This window comes from Crinia signifera, chromosome 6 (genome assembly GCF_055691185.1).
Source record: "Crinia signifera chromosome 6, ASM5569118v1, whole genome shotgun sequence".
Lineage (NCBI taxonomy): Eukaryota > Metazoa > Chordata > Amphibia > Anura > Myobatrachidae > Crinia > Crinia signifera.
The window spans coordinates 75,806,168-75,826,831 of NC_139222.1; the positions used below are offsets into that span (position 1 = coordinate 75,806,168).

At 44.1% G+C, this 20,664-nt stretch overlaps 1 protein-coding gene across 3 annotated transcripts in view; it reads left to right on the plus strand.

The window, feature by feature from the left end:
* The window catches only part of CDH23 (cadherin related 23), a 914,269-nt gene that overhangs the window by 869,916 nt on the left and 23,689 nt on the right, over positions 1-20,664 (plus strand). For all 3 annotated transcript variants that reach the window (XM_083146306.1, XM_083146304.1, XM_083146305.1), the window contains 7 exons: positions 8,160-8,383; positions 9,062-9,256; positions 9,699-9,812; positions 11,279-11,408; positions 12,950-13,213; positions 17,638-17,799; positions 19,431-19,687. In XM_083146306.1, the coding sequence (XP_083002432.1) occupies positions 8,160-8,383; positions 9,062-9,256; positions 9,699-9,812; positions 11,279-11,408; positions 12,950-13,213; positions 17,638-17,799; positions 19,431-19,687 (1,346 nt within the window). The remainder of the gene's footprint in view (positions 1-8,159; positions 8,384-9,061; positions 9,257-9,698; positions 9,813-11,278; positions 11,409-12,949; positions 13,214-17,637; positions 17,800-19,430; positions 19,688-20,664) is intronic.

The following is a 20,664-nucleotide window of genomic DNA, read 5'->3' on the forward strand; positions in this document are numbered from 1 at the left end:
AGTTCCAAAGGATTGGCTGATAGCAGAAGTAGTCACTATATTTAAAAAGGGAAATAAATCACATCCTTGTAATTATTGACTAGCAAGTGTTACATCTATAGCAGAGAAGTTACTGGAGGGTATACTATGGGATTACATTCAGGAAAATTTAATGTGCAACAAGATTATTACTGGAAACCAACATGGATTTGTAAGGGATAACTTATGTCAAACTAACTTTCTTGAGGAATTTAGTGTAAATTTGGACCAAGGTAATGAAGTAGACATGTTTTATTTTGTACTTTGCTAAGGCATTTGACACCGTGCCACATAAGAGGTTGATTCATAAACCAGAAAATTGGGTATAGGAACGAACATCTGTATTTGGGTAAGGAACTGACTTCAAAACAGGGAACAGGAAACAGCGGTTAACGTTTCTTTTTTAAATTGGGTCTCAGTACTAAGTGGTGTACCTCAGGGTTCAGTGCTGGGACCACTTGTCTTTAACATGTTTATTAATCATCTTGGGGGATGGTTTAGCAAGCAATGAGTTCCTTTTTGCAGATTACACTAAATTATGTAGGGTTATAAAATTAGACCAGGGTATCGCCACATCACAGAGGGACTTGACCAAACTGGAGACCTGGGGCCAGATGCACTAAGCTTCAAAAGTGATAAAATGGAGAGTGATAAACATCCAGCCAATCAGCTCCTACCTGCCATGTCACAGACTGTATGCTTGGAAAAATGTCAGGCATGAGCTGATTGGTTGGCTGTTTATCACTTTTGAAGCTTACTGCATCTGGCCCTTAGGCTGATAAATGGAAGATGAGATTCAACATAGACAAATATAAGGTCGTTTTGGGAACAAAACCAGTGCAATATAATAAATTAAATGGGGTTAGGTTAGTCACTAGACTTAGGAGTACAAATAGACAATAAACTTAGCTATAGTAATGACTGTTAAGTATCAGTAGCGAAAGCTAACAGGATACTTGCCTGCATAAAAAGAAATATATAGGCACAGGGATGACGAAAGCACTATCGAGGCCGCATCTGGGATTCAGTGTCCTGTTCTGGGCACCACACCTTAAAAAAGATACTGGGCGGGATGTTGTAACATCCGCAGCCCTCTATCGCCGGGCATCGCATTATTAATAATGGCATACAGTATGCTTTAACATATGCGGTTATTAACGCAAGGGACAGCTCTTGCGATAAGAGCTGTCCCTTGCGATGCAGTGCCGGCACTGGACTTCCGGGTCTGTGACCCGGGAGTCCATCTGCGCATGTGCAGAGCGCCGGAGCGTGCCGCAGGGCATGCTGGGAGGGATCCGTGACAGATCCCTCACACAGCGCTGCGGTAAGAAGCCCATAGGCTTCTGCAGGGAAGCTGGCGATTCCCTCCGCTGCGCTGCCACTGCGGAGGAACAATACAGCATACAGAAATGTGGTGAAAACCCTGATAACAGAGTTTTTACCGCATTTCTGTGTTAGAGAATCTCCCCCACTAAGAGAACGACAACTAACCTGATTAAGGGATCAAGTAAGAGGCGTTGGGCTACGAAGAACTGTTAAACAGGCCTGGAATAACACAAACAGAAAAATAATACTGTAAGTCCCAAGGCGCAAACGCCTTTCTTCAGCCGAGTCCACAGAACAGGGTCACCACTCAACCCCTATGTAGGAAGCTTCTCCAAACAAACAGGCTAGGAATGTTTATGCTGGAAACAAGGCATTTAAGAGGGGGCAAAACCGTGAACTGTCAGGTGCTCTGGATACCATGTGGTCTATGCACAGGACATACGGGCAGGTTAGAAGAAATGAGATTTCTTTTTCGTCCACTAGGGGGCACAGGAGTTCACGCTGGGGTATGAGAGGTGAGGTAGCAGAGCGTGCACCAAAGGGTTACAAAAATGTACCCAGCATGCTCCCTGCCTCCCTTCTCCCTCATAACCCGCCCCCTGACCCTGGGTCACCAGTTTTTTCTTTGGTGCCAAGGAGAGAGCAGCACCATTATCGCGGCTGTTAGAACAGTCATGGGTTAGAGCTGCTGCGGCAGGTGCTCTTTTAGTGAATCACCGGCAGCGCAGCTCCATCACTCGGCGGCGGCGACGGCAGCGCTGGCGACTGGGGACTTCCGTCGCGGGACCCTCTCTCGGAGGCTCCCGCATGCTGCACTCCGTCCCCGGGCAGGTAAGCGGCGGTTCCCTGCTTGCAGGGAGCCGCGTCTAGCAGCGATCCCCCCCCCCGTTTGTATGGGAGTCAGCGGGGGGGCAGGCAGTGGGGGGCTGGACTGCTCCACCTTTCCACTAGATCACCAGGGACAATTAGTCAGGCTATGTCCCGGGGGTTGATGCCTGAGGGGGAGGTTAGACAGCCTGGGAACCTACAGCCATACACATTGGAAATGTTGTATATTGGGCCTGGTTAGTACTTGAGTGGGAGACCACATAGGAACACCAGGTGCTGTAGGTTAGTCCCTCCCCCACCCCTGGGGAAGTGCTGAGGCTTGCTCTCTGATTGCCCCAGGTGTCCCAGCTCCTCGTTAAGGTCCTAATCAGCAGCCATTCTGGCACTTGCTGGGTTTAGAGACGGAGGCTGCTGGGATTCTCCCCCACACCGTGCTCCTGGAAGCCTGGTGTGTGTGTAGTATTTCTCCTCTCCTGCTGCTGGCTGGATTGTTGAGCTCTGCTGATGTCTTCTTTCCAATATCATTGGAAGCTTGAAGACAGCCTGGGATCTACAGCTAATGCTGTATATTGGGCCTGGTTAGTACTTGAGTGGGTGACCACATAGGAACACCAGGTGATGTAGGATTGCCCCAGGTGTCCCAGCTCCTCATTAAGGTCCTAATCAGCAGCCATTCTGGCACTTGCTGGGTTTAGAGACGGAGGCTGCTGGGATTCTCCCCCACACCCTGCTCCTGGAGCCTGGTGTGTGTGTGTGGTATTTCTCCTCTCCTGCTGCTGGCTGGATTGTTGAGCTCTGCAGATGTCTTATTTCCAATATCATTGGAAGCTTGAAGACAGCCTGGGATCTACAGCTAATGCTGTATATTGGGCCTGGTTAGTACTTGAGTGGGTGACCACATAGGAACACCAGGTGTTGTAGGATTGCCCCAGGTGTCCCAGCTCCTCATTAAGGTCCTAATCAGCAGCCATTCTGGCACTTGCTGGGTTTAGAGACGGAGGCTGCTGGGATTCTCCCCCACACCCGGCTCCTGGAGCCTGGTGTGTGTGTGGTATTTCTCCTCTCCTGCTGCTGGCTGGATTGTTGAGCTCTGCTGATGTCTTCTTTCCAATATCATTAGAAGCTTGAAGACAGCCTGGGATCTACAGCTAATGCTGTATATTGGGCCTGGTTAGTACTTGAGTGGGTGACCACATAGGAACACCAGGTGCTGTAGGAGTACGGAGGGTGTAATGGTTAGCATTACTGCCTCACAGCACTGAGGTCCTGGGTTCGATTCCCACCATGGCCCTAACTGTGCGGAGTTTGTATATTCTCCCCGTACTTGAGTGGGTTTCCTCCGGGTACTCCGGTTTCCTCCCACAATCCAAAAAAATAATAATAATAATAATATATATATATATTTTTTTGCCCCAGGTGTCCCAGCTCCTCATTAAGGTCCTAATCAGCAGCCATTCTGGCACTTGCTGGGTTTAGAGATGGAGGCTGCTGGGATTCTCCCCCACACCCTGCTTCTGGAGCCTGGTGGTTGTGGTATTTATCCTCTCCTGCGGCTGGTACTCTGATGCTGTCTTCCTTCCAATATCATTGGAAGAGATGAAAGTTTGAAACACTGTCACCATTCATAGTATTGGCTTTGCATATACGGTGTCTCCTTTTCAGCTTGCTGAATTGTTGAGTTTATCTGCCCATACCAAATGGCTTTGCTAAAGCTTTGTGGGTAAGGCTGCAAGTGTGTTGCTTGGGTGTCAGTGTTGTAACTGCTGGTGTTTTTTGTCTTTTATCATGGACAGTATGCCTAAGGCGAAACCTGGCAAGGAGACTCCATCTCCGATGCAGCGTACCTGTAGGGTATGTGTGGACATACTCTCTCGGCAGGAGGAGGATATCTGTTCCAGGTGTTTGGCCCTTGAAGCAGATCTTCTGCCGCCTTCACAGCAGGAACCAGCCTGGGCTTCGACTTGACTCAGGTATTGACATATTGACCGCTTGTCAACTCCTTACCTCCTGCGCCCCTGCCCCCTGTGCCCATGCCTCCTGTGGCAGTGGCCAGCACCAGTGTTGGGGCAGCTCCTGCTTATGTAGAGCCCCCTTGGTGGCAATCCTTTGCACAATCTGTGCAGGGGTTGACGGCTACTCGGGCGGGCAGGGATTCCAGGAGGCAGTGTAGGCAGCAGAGTCCCGATGCGGGTTCTCCGCGTTCCGATTCGGATTCCAGCTCAGTGGCGGAATCCGCAGGGGCCGATGACACTTTGTCCTCAGCGGAGGTAGAGTCTCTGATGCAGGAGGTTAAGGCAGTCCTCCAGAGGAAGGATGAGGCTCCTGCCCCTAAAAGTAAAGACCTGCTTTTTAAGCGTCTTAAGAAAGTATCGGCCCAGCTCCCGCCTTCGGCCCTCATGGAGGATTTATTGGAGACTGCATGGTCTCAACTGTTTAAAAGGTTCCAGCTTTCCAAGCGACTTACTCCTTTTTAACCTTTTCCTCCCACAGAGAGGGCTAAGTGGGAAAATCCTCCCCTGGCGGATGATCATGTTGCGCGATTAGCTCGCGCTTCAGTACTGCCCATTTCGGATTCTTCATCTTTAAAGGACCCCTCTGAGAATTTCCTCAGAACTGCTTTTTCACAGGCAGGGGCCATTAGGTGTACCACGCTTGCCGCGTCATGGGTGGCCAAGGCAGTGTCTGAGTGGGCGGGCAAGGTGGAGAGAGGTTTGTCCGACGGCACTAGTCCTTCCTCTAGATTTTCCTCATCCACTAAGGGAGCCAAGCCCTGCACCAAGCAGCCCTGGGCTACCAGACATCCAGTGGCTAAACAGGTCAGGGAGGTGGTCTCCAGGGGCTATGCCCTGACATTCCGGTTCCCCCCTCCTCAGTGTTATTTTTGCACGGGTCTTCCAAAGGACCCAGCGAAACGACAAGTGCTACAGCTTTCCATCTGCTCTCTTTTGGACTCGAACGTCATTGTTCCAGTTCCTAAGGAGCAGAGGGGTCAGGGGTTCTTCTCCACCCTATTCTTGATTCACAAACTGGATGGTTCTCACCGTCCTATCCTGAATCTGAAGTCGCTCACTATTTTTCTGCGAGTGCCGAAGTTTTGCATGGAGTCCCTGCGTTCGATCATTCTCTCACTGGAGCCAGGGGACTTCATGGCCTCGCTAGATATACTTCACATCCCCATCCGACAGGAACATCAGCACTTTGAGGTTCGCCCTTCGGGTCGAACACTTCCAGTTCAGGGCGCTACCTTTTGGTCTATCTACGGCTCCCAGGGTGTTCACCAAGGTGATGGCGGTCAGGGCTGCACACCTGCACCGGCTGGGGGTTCGGATGATTCCATACCTGGACGGCCCACTGATTTTGGAAAGTCCCCAGACCTACTACGGAGTCATTTGCAGGTCGTGATTACACTTCTGTTATCTCACGGTTGGATAACCTGGAAGAAATGGTTTCTTACTCCTTCCCAAAGGACACTTCACTTGGGAGCTCGGCTGGGCACTCGGTTGTAGAGAGTATATCTTCCAGAGGATAAGATCCACTCCCTTCAGAGGAAGATTCATTCCCTTATAGGTCACAGAAGGGTCTCAGTACACAAGTGTATGGTGGTGTCTTCGACATGGTAGAGTATACACAGTTTCACTCGCGCCCACTTCGGCTTTACACTCTCAGCCAGTGGACAGGAGATCATACTCGTCTAAGGAGTCAATTGATCACACTGCTCCCGAAGGTTCGCCTGTCTCTCACATGGTGGTTAAAGACAGACAACTTGTCTCAGGGCCGCCCGTTTTGGATTCCAACCTGAGTCTTGCTTACCACGGATGCCAGCCTACGAGGCTGGGGAGCGGTTTGCAATTCTCATTTTTTTCAGGGTCGCTGGACGGCTCAGGAGAGTCGCCTTCCGATCAATCTCCTGGAATTGAGAGCAATCCTTCTGGCTCTTCAGAGGTTGGGGTCCCTCATCCGAGGGTGCCCTGTAAAGATCCGGTCCTACAGCACCACACCTGTGGCCTTTATCAACAGGCAGGGTGGGACATGCAGCAAAGGAGCGATAAAAGAAGTCTCCAAGATATTCAGGTGGGCGGAGAAGCAGATTTCTGCAATCTCTGCAGCCTTCATCCCAGGGGTTCTCAATTTTGAGGCAGACTTTTTAAGTCGGCAAGATAGTGTACGCATTCCCCCTGTTTCAACTCCTACTTCGCCTTCTGTGGAAGTTCAGGAAGGAGGGAGGAATGATGATCCTAGTGGCCCCAGATTGGCCCCGTCGAGGTTGGTACGCGGATCTATGGAACCTGTTGGTAGCCTCTCCTCTGAGTCTACCTCTGCGTCCAGTCCTAATTTCACAGGGGCCATTTCGACACCCAGACTTAAGTCGCCTGGCTTTGACGGGCTGGCTGGTGAGGTGTCCCTCTTTAGAGGTTTTCCGGGCACTTCAATCGTCTCCTTTCGAGCCTCTGGAGGAGGTGGATCTGAAATGGCTATCCTGGAAGGTGGCTTCATGTTGGCTATTTCCTCAGCACGAAGGGGGTCTGACATGAGTGCATTATCATGGAAACCGTCTTTTCTGGTATTTCACCCGGACAGGGCGGTTCTTTGTCCCAAACTGGATTTTCTTCCAAAGGTGGTGTCTGAGTTTCACCTTAACCAGGAAATAGTGGTGCCTTCTTTTCCAGGTTCTTCTGAAGCTGAAGCTTCTCTTGATGTAGTCCGTGCGTTGCAGATTTATCTTCGCAGGACTAAAGGTGCTCATACACGTTACAATTATTGTATACAATATTGTATACAATATCGCATCTCATCCGATCTTGGTTTTGCGATGACATCAGATGAGATCTAGTACAAAAAGTACGTGCTGCACATACTTTTTGTACTAGATCTCATCTCATCTGATGTCATCGCAAAACCGAGATCGGATGAGATGCGATATTGTATACAATAATTGTAATGTGTATGGGCACCTTAAGTCAACTTGTAAGTTGGGTTCACTGTTTGTGCTTTATGGGGCCAATAAGAGGGGCTGGCCCGCTTCCAAACAGTCCTTGGCGAGATGGCTCAGATCAGTGGTTCGCCAAGCGTATCTTTCCGCACTGATTACTCCCCCGGAGGGGATTACTGCACATTCTACCAGGTCTGTAGGTACATCCTGGGCCGCTAATCGAGGCGCCTCGGCTGAACAGCTCTGTAAGGCGGCTACTTGGTCCTCTTCCCAGACCTTTATCAAGTTTTATGCATTTGATACCTTTGCATCGGCTAATGCACAGTTTGGTAGACATGTGCTTTCCGCAGTCCAGGAGCGTCCCCCACCCGTGAGGGGACAGCTTTAGGACGTCCCAGCATGAACTCCTGTGCCCCCTAGTGGACGAAAAAGAAAATAGGATTTATGGTCTTACCTTGATAAATCCCTTTCTTTGAGTCCATAGGGGGCACAGGACGCCCTCCCAGACGCACCTGGTAGCGGGGCTTCCTATGTAGGAAAGTTCCATGGCTTTAGTATGTGCAGCACATACTTTTTGTACCATGCGATGAGATGCCGTGGGAGCGCGCACCTCAAAGCACACATCGCAACGGCAGCATCGGCACGTGTATGGGCACCTTTAGGTCAATTAGGATTTGAAATTCTCTGGCTGAATCAGGCCCACCATCTGGGAGAGTGACTTCTAGACTCCGTACACTGTGTAATGCCCAGTAAATCAATTCAAACTGTTCATGGTAATTTTCTGTTGACACACACGTGTTTACTACTATTTAGACTGCAATTTATGCAGTAATTGAACATGTTCGTTATGCAGTTGTTGCGGAAATCCACATCTTGGCTCACTCTGCCATAGGTTTGCTATTAAGGAATGATAAAACATGGAAGGACATGCTGGGATGTGTAGTTCCATAACAGAGGGTGGGCCACATGTTGAGTGGGTTACAATAAATATACACAAACATAATGTTTGGCTATGATAAATAACCAGTGTAACATGTACTTTTTAACCTTTCTTTAGAGGCTTTCCTCATTGATAAAGACTCTGGGCTGATCACATCCCGTAGACTTCTCCAGTCTTTTGAACATTTTAACTTGACTGTCGTAGCGACTGACAAAGGCAGACCGCCTTTATGGGGGATCACCATGCTAAGAGTGGATGTGATTGATGTCAATGACAATCGGCCTGTTTTCGTCCAACCATCCAATGGTACATCCAACGGTACAATATTACACATTAAAGAGGTAAGTAAGCATAAGTGTGTTGGACCTGGTTAATCATAAGGCTTTCATATAATTGCTTATTATTATGCTACATAATAACAGCATGCTGTGCCCTTTAGAGAATCTAGGGGTGGATCTGATCTTGGCTGCAGGCTAGGAAACAGAGAGATGTAGTAAATGGAGTATATTCACATACATGGTATTCTCAGTGGTAGGGGGTCGACCCATCTAACATCCAGCACCTGGAGGAGCTGGCACTGCACTCACACTGGTCTCCAGGCCCAAATCTCCAGGACCACAGAAGTGATGGAATCGGGATCTTGGGTCTCAAGACCGTGCTCATTACCCGCAAAGCTATGAGCCCTTATACCAGTGCAGGCCTTTGGTGCCCAGCCATTAGATCAGCTGAACTTGGTTGTTACCACCATTAGTGACCCCTGGTTCTCATGTCAACACTTCAAACAGCTATTTCTAAACAGCAGTTGTGTCATTTATATAATCATTACTAATTTAATTGTGATGTCCCCAAAAGAACATTACATTTTCCCATACAATATGAATTCTATGTTCATGGCAAATTGAATACAAGAAAAGACACACTTATTCCTAAATTAATATCTTAAAAAGTAATCTCTAAGTTAATATGTGGTGATGTATCGCCCTCTGGTGGTAAATTATTAGTATTTGCTGTTTTACTAGGAAATTCCACTCAAGTCCACAGTGTGTGAAGTTTATGCCACGGATAATGATGAAGGGTTGAATGGAGCAGTGCGGTACAGTCTGCTGAAAACAGGAGCTGGGAACAAGGACTGGGAATACTTTAGTATTGATGCAATTAGTGGACTACTTCAGACTGCACAAAGAGTAGACCGGGAGAAACAAGCCATGTATAATGTAAGTAGCCCAAAAAAGACATATACTAATAATGTAACAAAGCTGTAATTATTGTGTACAGCTTCTGTGGAAAGGAACAATAATACACCTTTATGCAGCTATAACAACATGCCATAGCTGATGATGACTAATCTTGTGTGTAATTTACTTATTTCATAAAGGTTCCATTTGAGGACTAAACATTACTAGGTCGCATGTGCAGAGCCCCTGTCCACACAATATAAACTGTCCAGGACCCTTTTTACATCACCAGAACTCTTTCCCATAGGTTAATTAACCCCAATTACAGCCTAACCTTAACAGTAATTTAATGAGTTGCTACTTTGATTGTCAACATTCATAATGTTGACCTTTCGGATATGTTGACATTAGATTCAGCGTTAACAATATGAATGGTTTAATTTTGTTAATGCAATTAAATAGTGATTTCTTTTACATTCAGTTAATTATTGTTGCCTATGACCTTGGCCAGCCGGTGCCTTATGAGACCATGCTACCTCTTCAAATCGCTCTAGACGATATTGATGATAATGAGCCCATCTTTGTCCGACCTCTGGTAAGTCAAGTATTCCAATGATTTCTCGCCTGTAGGACCAACTTAGAATAACACAGACTCTAGCTTAATTCTTAAGGCACTTTCCAGGGCCGGTTCTAGGGTGTCCGGCGCCCTCCTGCAAACCATACATTTGGCGCCCTTTCACATTGCCATTGCAACAAGCTGCTGCCCGATTGTGGGAGTGTATGCAACATGCGATCCTATGCATACACCATCTTAGTGCTGTGTCCGCAAAATGTTGCAGGCAGTAAAGGTGCCCATACATGCTGCAAGAATCGCATACGTTACGGGCTACATCGCATCGCACGGCATGCATCACACGGAATGCATGCAATGTGTGTGCGATGCAATCCGAAAGTAGTACAAAAAGTATGTGCAGCACTCGTGACTGAGGGGGAAAGGAGGGGAGAAGGAGGAGATGGAAGAAGAGGGGAGGAGATAGAGGGGGCGGAGTAATGAGGACTGGCAGTGGCACTGGCACAGCACACAGAGAAGTAAGGGCATCTCTTACTACATGGCACAAAAGGATAGATGTGTGAGGACAAATCATTATCTTTTTGTCACAATATAATATTAAGATGACAATACAATCACATACAATATAGTCTCAGCAATATTCTTACTGAGCCAGTAATCTGCTCTCCCCAGAAATGGGCACTCGTCCATGTGATGACTATGCATACATGGTAGTGTGCCATGTCTTCCCATATAAGTGTTGAATGCAGCATGTTTCTTCAGTGCAATTTATATTCCATCCACAGCAAAGACCAGAACAAATTCAGATTGTTGTTATCCGGGAGGGAGCAGCCAAGCAGCACAGGAGGTGGTGGTTTGGGGTTATGGGGATGTGATGCGTGATCATAGCCCCATCCCTGCTATACAATGCCGACATCACTGGCATAGTAACATTCGGGGTGGGTCTACTGTGATGCAGTTGAACACAAATTGCATCATGGCCCTGACAAGTTAGTGAGGGTGCTCTGGGCTCGTACACCGTGGGGCATGCAGTTGTGCATGTGGGGAAGGAATGGCTGAGGGTTCGTGATCCAGGAGACTTGCCTACTGTCATGGGGGGACCACCCAGCCATTCGGGAGCCACACAGCCATTCCTGGAGGGTGGGCAAGTATGAGTTAAAAAGTACAGTGGGAGAATGCCAGGCCACAAATTGGCAAAAACAGAACTGAAACCGTATCTCCTGCAACTTCTCTTCTTTTTTTTTTCATTTACACTATTTTTTAACCAAGATAACTAGTAGTAAGGGAGCAGCGGCATACAGTAGTAGAAGTGGTGGTCAGTAATGCAATGGAAATTAGCCCCAAATGCAAAAATATGAACTTTAGAAAAAATAGATATAAATGTGTGTGTATATAATATAAAACAATAAAAGATTTTCATCAATATGGAATTTGCAACACTACTGTATGTATATGTTTGTTGTAATATATCTCTTTTGCCGTATTCACAGAGAGGTGCTTTACAGTATCAAATTCTTTCGGTACCCGAACACTCCAAACCTGGAACTGTGGTGGGAAATGTCAGCGGTGCTTTGGATGCAGATGAAGGATCAAATGCCATTGTGTATTATTTCATAGCAGGTAATGTTCAAACATGGGGGGGTGATTCTTGTTGATTCAAAGTATAGAGAGTTCGGCCCCGTCCCGATGTTTTGGGACTACGCATGGTCTATCAAGTAGATGCAGTGGGGAAATAAAATCACAAATAAATGCCCATTATAGGCATTAAAGGGGGCATTTATTATTAAATATCATTCCCTGAAAACATCCATACTTTAGGGGAGTAACCGCATATATTTAGTATCGTGTAGGAAGGAGGAATCGCAGCAGAAATCTCCAGTATCTCTTTTGATCTCTTTATTCTTGACAGCAGTGACAACTAGAGATGTGCAGGTTCTGATTTACTCTGATTTCAAAGCAGGATCGTATTGGCTATCCCAAATCACATGACAGTTGTTGATAGCCAATAAGATCTTGCTTTGAAATCAGAGTAAATCAGAGCCTGCACATCTCTAGTGGCAACCCCCAAATAGGTGTCTATGACAGACACAGTGCTGCTAGATTTACCAAGCTCCGTAATCCTTTCCATTATCCCCACAGCTAAAGCTATCTAAAGATGGCATTAGCTTGTCACTTTGCAGAAAGGACCAGGAGTCAGTTTTGCTTGTGTAATTGCATCATGCAATTCAGTTTTCGGCACTTATTTTCGGAGCATACGGCAAATCTGATTTTAATTAATGGGCCCTCTTAGAAGGTGCAGACCTACATGCATATTGATAGTAGTTACAAAAGTAGTAAATGTGGAGGTGACATATTTGCTATGTTTTTAAACATTTGTTTTGCTTGGAAATATGCAGTCACCATTAATACCCCTTTCACACCGGTCATGCCGGGTCATTTTGCAGGATGGAGCCTGGCCCCAATTCACACCAGAAGCAAATTCCCGGGTTAAAGCTTTTCAACTTGGAAATTTGATGAAAACCCGGGTTTTTCTTTGGTGTGAAAGTGTCAACACGGCTCTTAAATCCCGGCACTCCAACCCTGGTCAAGAGCAGGAGTGCCAGGATTTAGAATCCCTGTTGACCCTTTCACATCAAAGAAAAACCCGGGTTCTTCAGCAAATTCCCAGGTTGAAAATCTTTATCCCGGGAATTTGCTTCTGGTGTGAAAGGGGTATAAGTAAAGAAAAACAAAAGCGTAGCTAAAAAGATTATAATCGCAAATATAATATGTGCACATGCACAGTCCTCCCTCAGAGTTATTTGTATTCACCTCCTGGGAGCAACACTAACATATTTTCTGTACTATTCTTTTGCGAAAATTAACCCTAACTGACAAATCCAGTGTTGCCATGGTGCCCTGCTTTTTTGTTTTGCTCCCAACTCACAATCAGGCTCATAAAAAGCATCCAAATTGCATGTATTTGACAGCAGGTCCGATGCAATGCACGGTCCTGTGTGCATCAGATTGTTGGCGACTTCCTTGCTCTGTGAAGTTGCCCCAGTGTATGAACAGCTATATTATATAAGCAAGCAAGCTCCTTCCAAATAAATCCACCAATCAGAAGGAAGAGTTTTAATTGCAGTAATATGATATAAGCATGTCTGTGTTCCCCTTTTTAGTTGGCAATGAAAAAAACAACTTCCAACTGACCCCAATAGGAAAAATGACTGTTCTGAAGAACTTGGACAGAGAGACGGAACCCTATTATTTTCTGATAGTGAAAGCATCCAGCAACAGAAATTGGTCAACCAGAAAAGCAATGAGGGCTTCTGGCATTCAGACCTTTGATCCCAGCACAGATGCTACGTTGCAGGAAGTGAGGATCTATCTTGAAGACATAAACGATCAACCACCCCGATTCACAAAAACAGAGTATACCGCAGGTAAAATTTCAACCATATCAAATAGATTTTTTTACCCATAGTTTAGCATTTTTATTGTTTTAGCCTTCACCATCTTCTTCGGTCCACATTGGAACATTGTACTTCGAAAAAGTTGCATTATATTGTGTTCCCTTACAATCTGTAAAATCCATAACTGAAGACTTTCCTTCAGGAGAAGAGGAATCTCTTTGTGGCCATTCCCCACTTATGCCATACATCACAGCATTGTTAAAAAGAAGTAGCAGTTGTACGCCAGAGCATGGTCATGTTTCCTCTGTAGTAACACCAACCCCCTTTGCCTCAGTTCACCAATCACCTCTGTACTAACTGATCCCGCTCATTTCCTCTGGAGTAACATATACACTTTATTATTCGTTTTTTTTTTTTTAAACTTAAGATATAGTAACCTGGTGTTTAAATCTCCATATTGATCGCCTCAAAAAGTTGGTGCAGGTAGTGCTTGAAAAAAATGGTAAATACATAAATTATCTAAAAAAAATAGAGATGTAATCACATTCTTTATTAATTGACTTTGTTTACAAAAATGTCCTGATATACTTGTAATTTCCTAATGAAACTTGGCTCCGAGTTTTTTTTTAAACAAATATTTTCAGCATTTCTTGACCTCCAGTGGCCTTTCCTGACAAATGATCCCTTTCTCCAAAAGGTTGGGCCATTTTTGTCCATACCTATAACCATCTGATCAAATTCACTCTAAAAAAAGATTCTGGCCTGATAAAACACTAGAACCATGAAGAAAGGTGTAAAATTATAATGTCAGGTCAACTTTTATTTCTTCTAATTCAAGAAGGATATCTCACTTCCAACAGTTCTAATATATTTTTGGGCCAGATTCTCTAAGCTTCAAAAGTGATAAAATAGAGAGTGATAAACAGCCAGCCAATTAGCTCCTTTCTGACATTTTTCAAACACAGTCTGTGACATGGCAGGTAGGAGCTGATTGGCTGGCAGTTTATCACTCTCCATTTGATCACTTTTGAAGCTTAGAGAATCTGGCCCTAAGTATGGTGCCTTATCTAATGGCCTGTGATAGGTAGGCACATGTGTGATTTTGTTACCTATTAAATGTTTGATGCTTTTAAAAAGATGGCCTCAGTCACCAGAATTGAACTAATGCCTACATCTTGCAGGCTATTCCTTAGGGCCCATGGTACTTGTGTACTAGCACGGCGCCCACGATATTTGGTCGCACACCATATAATCACATTGCATCGCATGCCATACACCCGATGCGATTAAAAATTGTATAAACCCCCTATACGATGTTTAATTGTATAAGCACCCTAATGAAGGCTTACAATGTTAAATGCACCTATGAACATGAACCTGAAGCGTGGCGAGCGCGGCAGTACGCGTCCTACAGCCTTTTCATACCCCCACTATTCACACCGGCGTGGAGGTGATTTTATATAGTGTGGCGAGCGCACGCGTATTAATTTACATGTATTCCGTGTCCACTCGCCACGCTTCGGGTTTACATTCATAGTGGGGGTGCATTTAACATTGTAAGCCCCCATTAGGGTGCTTATACAATTTAAAATCGCATCGCATTGTATGCCATATACAATTGTATACAAATTTAAATTGTATACCATCGGGTGCCAATCGCATCACATACCATCGCATGCCTTATGGTCTGCGATGTGATGGGCACCGTGATAGTACCATTGTCATGAAACGCTCCACATGATCATTTAATAGAACCAATCTTGAGTACTTTACCAGTTATAGGTACCACTGCTATTTAGTTGTCCCCAGGGCTTAACCCAGTAGTGATTGACATGATGGAATAGTAAAATCAATAAAGGACTAACCTGAAGCAATGACAAATAAACAATAAGTTGACAGATTCATATGTTAGTTGATATGCAAAGAATAGCAAGGCCGCCCACAGCATAAACATACAAAGTCATCTTAGATGTAAGATGGCATACCTGCAGTTGGGATGGCACCGGCAATACACTTAGACAATATAGAAGAGTACATGCCTTAATTAATAAGTCATAGTACTGTATACTGTAACAATGGCCTATTGTTTCAATGCAGTTTTATAGAAAACTGAAGATTTCTGCATCAATTGAGGTTCCATAATCTGTATGAATAGGGTTCTGCAGCAGATAACACTTCTGTGGCCAGTCGGTAAACCAGTCTTTATGGGTATTGCAATCTGACAGAATGCATAGGATAGCTTTCCAGAGCTTTGTTCTTAAATTTCTTATTGCTGGCAGAGTCACAGGTGAGAGTTGGTCTGGGCAGCAGACAAGGTGAAATCCTCAAACCTGAGCAGCAAACAGGAGTATGGAAATCAGTCTGTAAATGCTATAGCCAGCAAAGTATACATAACTATTTATGAAAACTGGAACCAATGAGAGTCAATCAAAAAACAGCCATTATATAAAACGAATGTGACAATACAAATATAATAAATATCAATGATACCAATAGGCGCCAGACAACCCACAAACTTATCTGCTGTTCCTTACACATTTCTCTAGTACAGTCATCAGGGCATGCTTTATCTCTGGCATCGATTGGCATTCCTGTCTACTGTTCTTTCCCTAAACAGACTTACGGGGCGATTTTTTTCCTATTTTCTAAGCAATCTGTCTAGATCTGTCTAGAATTAAGCACGAATTGCTCCGTGTGTACAACCCAGAGAGATGGTGATGCGCAGTCCTGCGTGTTGCCATCACCTGCTCAGATCTTTAGAACATGCAGGCAAAATCTAGCTAGATCGCCTGGCATGTGCATAAAGACCACTGGTTATCATAGATCGCTCAGCACACGTCGCAATGTGCGAAAGATCTAGCCACTGGGAGACTCAAGTTGCTCATTGCTTAGCACAAGTTGCCCTGTGTGTATGCCACTTTACACCACCAGGCCATGCTCAAGGCATTATCTAAATACTGTACATTTTGTTTACCACATGTGCCGCCACTGCTGCCTTTCCCTCCCCTCCACCAAGTACATGAATAACAACTCTCTATAGCCAAACTACTGACCCCCATGATCATTGCAGTGGAAGCTGTGACAAGTGGCGCTATAAGATCCACTAACAGAACAGTCTAGCTGCACCTGGAAATCTGATTTTCCAATACATTGTAAATGTGCAAGCAGGCCTGTAATGTGTAGTCAACACAGACACTTGTTTTAATATTTTGCAATATTATTTTGCAGTGCAATGGAATATGCTGGTGCTATATGAATAATCTATTAAAAAAGTAACAATGCTAATGAATACATTTCTTTTACTACTAATAACATAAATGGTGTGTACACACTTGTACAATGTGCATGGGTTTTAACCCTTCCGATCCCGATGCGCGCTCCCGTATCGCAGCCAGAAAGTCTTGGCTGCATAGACTTTATAGTGCAGATCTGCACTATATAGTCTAAATTGTAATATAGTCTAAATTGTACAATGTTAGTATTACATTATGATAGCTAATGTCATTATATTGGGCATCCAGTATTTGATCTATAATTTGTTTAAGATAATGAAATATTTTGGGGCTTATTTATCAAACAGTATTTACAGGATAATCGCTGAAAACAGACAATTTTAAGTTTAAAAAACGTTTCCCCCAAATATACTATAGCGTTACGTTCTAATACTGCTACCATGTCTTTACTGCTTCCATGTCTTATCGGAGCCAATCTCTTTTTTATTAAACCTGTGTAAAATAGCACATCTGCATTACAAGTATGGATTGTGATAAATATGCCCCGTAATAAGTAGATTTGTACCATGTAATCCATTTAGGTAACTATCCTTAAATACTATACTTATGCATTAGTTAGTGATAGACTATAGCAATTTATTGGTAAGGCTCAATAATGAAATGTATTCTTTAGTAAATAATTTAAGTCTTCAATGAATACTGTTTATTTGATATTTAATAATTAATACATACAGTATCATACGGTAATCATCTTTTGGGTTGACTTAAGACAGGGATGGGGAACCTTTGGCCCTCCAGCTTTTGTTGAACTACGTATCCCAGCATGCCCTGCAACAGTTTGAACATAGCCAAATAGCAAAACTGTAGCAGGGCATGCTGGGATGCGTAGTTCAACAACAGCTGGAGGGCCAAAGGTTCCCCATCCCTGTCTTAGGAGGACACTTATGGTTTTCCTAAAGTACCAGCTGAAGTAAATGTGAGGGCAGTTTAACTTTTTCTTTCAAAATGTTTTTCATGGTGATATTTTGCAATTATCTTGTTTTATTCTATTTAAATAAATAAGTTCAGACAAGTATCTCTGTAGCAGTCTGTAGCAATTGTTTATTTTCTAGTCATTTTTAATTTTCTGGTTGGTGTGTCAGTCTGTGTTACTATATTGTTTTTTTTATTAAGCTTTTAGTTTTGACTTTTTTGTATTCTTTGTGTTGTTTTTGTCTCCAGGCGTTGCAACTGATGCCAAAGTGGGTTCTGAACTTATAAAAGTTTTAGCAATTGATGCTGATGTGGGAAACAACAGTCTAGTGTTCTATAATATCCTGGGCATTCACTATATTAAACTCAACTCTAATTATTCAGAAGAAGTGAAAACTATTTTTGTCATTGGTAAGGATATTTATTTTATTTCTAGATGCTATGTCACAGAACCATAGAAAAAAATGTAACCTACATTATTAATACATACATTATAATACATTTATTAGAACATTTAAAAAATCAATGTCAGAAGCTTAGCTGTGTATACCTTTTTTAAACTATAGAGTTTTGAAAATGCAGAAAGCACTTCAATGGGTTCAAGGTGTGCGGTGCACACCTCCACACCCCCTGGGTCGAAGGGGGCCTGCACACCACACAGCCTGCACACAGGCTCCGTTCTCTGTCCGTCTGTCGGCTGGCAGTGCAGCTGCAAAAATCACAGGAAAAATGGCCACTATGCCCATTTTCTGGTGGTTCTCGCATGAGCAATAGAGGTGTCCTCAGGAATGCAGTAAGGGAGCCATATTCCCAGAGACCTGCACATATGCAGTAGACTCTGGCACAATTCCAGTCAACTGTACCCCAATCGGATCCTGTACATGGGCCCCCTCATCTCTTGAAGCACCACTAGCAGAAAGTATTCTTAATGTTAAAACTGCAAGGAGGAGGTTAAATGTATGGGAAAAGTACTCATTAAATTTAGTAAATAACATTTTTAAATTGAGGCGTGCAATGTGGTATTTTGTCACTATAGCACACTATAGTTCCGTGTTGAGATTATCTCTGCTTCCCAAAAGCCGTTTGCTCCCTAGTTTGTTTGAAAGATTCAAGACAAAGGTGCTAATCATCTAATGCAGGTGTGTGTAAAATATACATACACATATATATATATATATATATATATATATATATATATATATATATATATATATATATATATATATATATATATATATATATATATATATATATATATATATATATATATATAGTCTGCTGTGAGCATTAGCCCAGATAGCATGCCTGAAATCAAACATTCCCATAACTATGTTTATTGTAGGGCCCCATTCAGGTTGGCTCACTAAGCTGCGTTACCGTGCACTTGAGATGCTGTCTACCAACCTGCAGCTGCCAAATCCCCTCGGTAACATGCGAGGGGAGGTGTAACAAAAACACATCCCTTCAAATGATGTCTCCTGCCTTTGCAAATAGCTGATTTCTGACATCGATGCCACGCTCCCAGCAGGCATCGGCCTGACTATGTACCCATGGGAATGCCCGCCATTTGCATGGGGACATCCATAAAATGCTGGGGTGAGCCATGGGTGAGCCTCAATCCCTCCGCCGCCCACCACAGCCACCCACTGCAACGATCGGTCCCGCGACTGTATCTCGCTGAGGCAGTTTGTTGCCGGGGTCTGCACATGTGCAATACACACTTGCGCATACGTAGACCCCCAAACATCGGAACAGGACCAAATTCGCCCCGTTCCAAATTAATCAGTATTAGGCCCATAGTTACAAAACCTTCTCTACTATTTTGAACAATGTAGCTTATTCCATGTTGTTCATGATGGCCATAATCTGGAACATTGACACACTCCTGCCACATCAAAACAACAGTAACAGAGTGACATTATTGACTAACATTTCTTGCATTCTCCCATGTACCATATGAAAAGCAAAATGCCAACAAAACACCACAAGATCATCAGTCTAGTGAATCGCCTTACACATTTTTATTCTTTCTGTTGTGACAGGTAACGTTGATGGTATTATTCGCACTTTTGACCTATTTACTGCATACAATCCTGGTTATTTTGTGGTGGATATCATGGCTTCTGACCTGGCTGGGCACAACGATACTGCAGTCGTTGGTATATACATTTTACGCGATGACCAGCGCTTAAAGATAGTAATCAATGAGATCCCGGATAGAGTGCGTGAATTTGAGGAGGAATTTATCCGCTTGCTATCTAATATTACAGGAGCCATTGTCAATACAGATGATGTACAGGTAATTATGAGTAGTGAGTGCTCATTGTACCATATAGACACATGTCAAGGTTTACATAGAATGTTAAGTACTGTGCTTTTAGGATACGGTCACTAGGTCTACAAGGATTCGGTCGACACCACTAGGTTGACATGCAGGAAGGTCTACATGGGTTAGGTCGACAGGTCATTAGGTCAACATGGGAAATGTCGACATGGGGTTTTTCACCTTTTTTTAGCCGACATGTGCCAACAGGCGGTATTTCATGCCCTACCATCCATGGTGAGAGCATAAAATAATGCCCGAAGCATGGCGAGTGCAGCGGTGCTACGTTTCAGTGTTCATGTCGACTGTGTCGAAATGTGGGACAACAAAAAAGTGAAAACCCCATGTCGACCTAATGCTTGTGTCAACCTAATGACATGTCGCCCTTCAGTCATGTCGACATTCCTGCATGTTGACTTTGTCATGTCGACCTTAATGCATGTCGACTTAGTTGCTGTCTACCCAATGATCCATACCTGTACTTTTTCTGTTTGGGCTGTTTTTCTCCATTTCCTGCTTGGGATTTATGCCAACCACTTACATTTCTTATAGACATACTGTATGTCCCATATGTCTGTTAGAGGAAAAGTAGTTTTTTATGTGCACATTTTGTCATATAGAAAATAGATTTATAAATTCGAGGGCATCAAGTAGCCCTTTCACATCGCATGCACAACATGCTTGGTGACATTTGTGTGCCCGCTGCCATACTGGTGCATAAAAGTCACCCTTGCAGCAGCCATATCTGTAGATCAATTATATTTTTTACTAGAAGTATGTATGTGGGATTTGATGGAAAAAAAATTACATTTTCTACATTTAGGTTGGGTTCACAAGTTACTTAATGTAATTACCAATCACAATACACATTACCAACAGTGTGCGCCCGCACACAACTCGCCGAGTGCGCACACAGACATTACAACAGAGCGCACAAAGCAGCAATGGTCCCC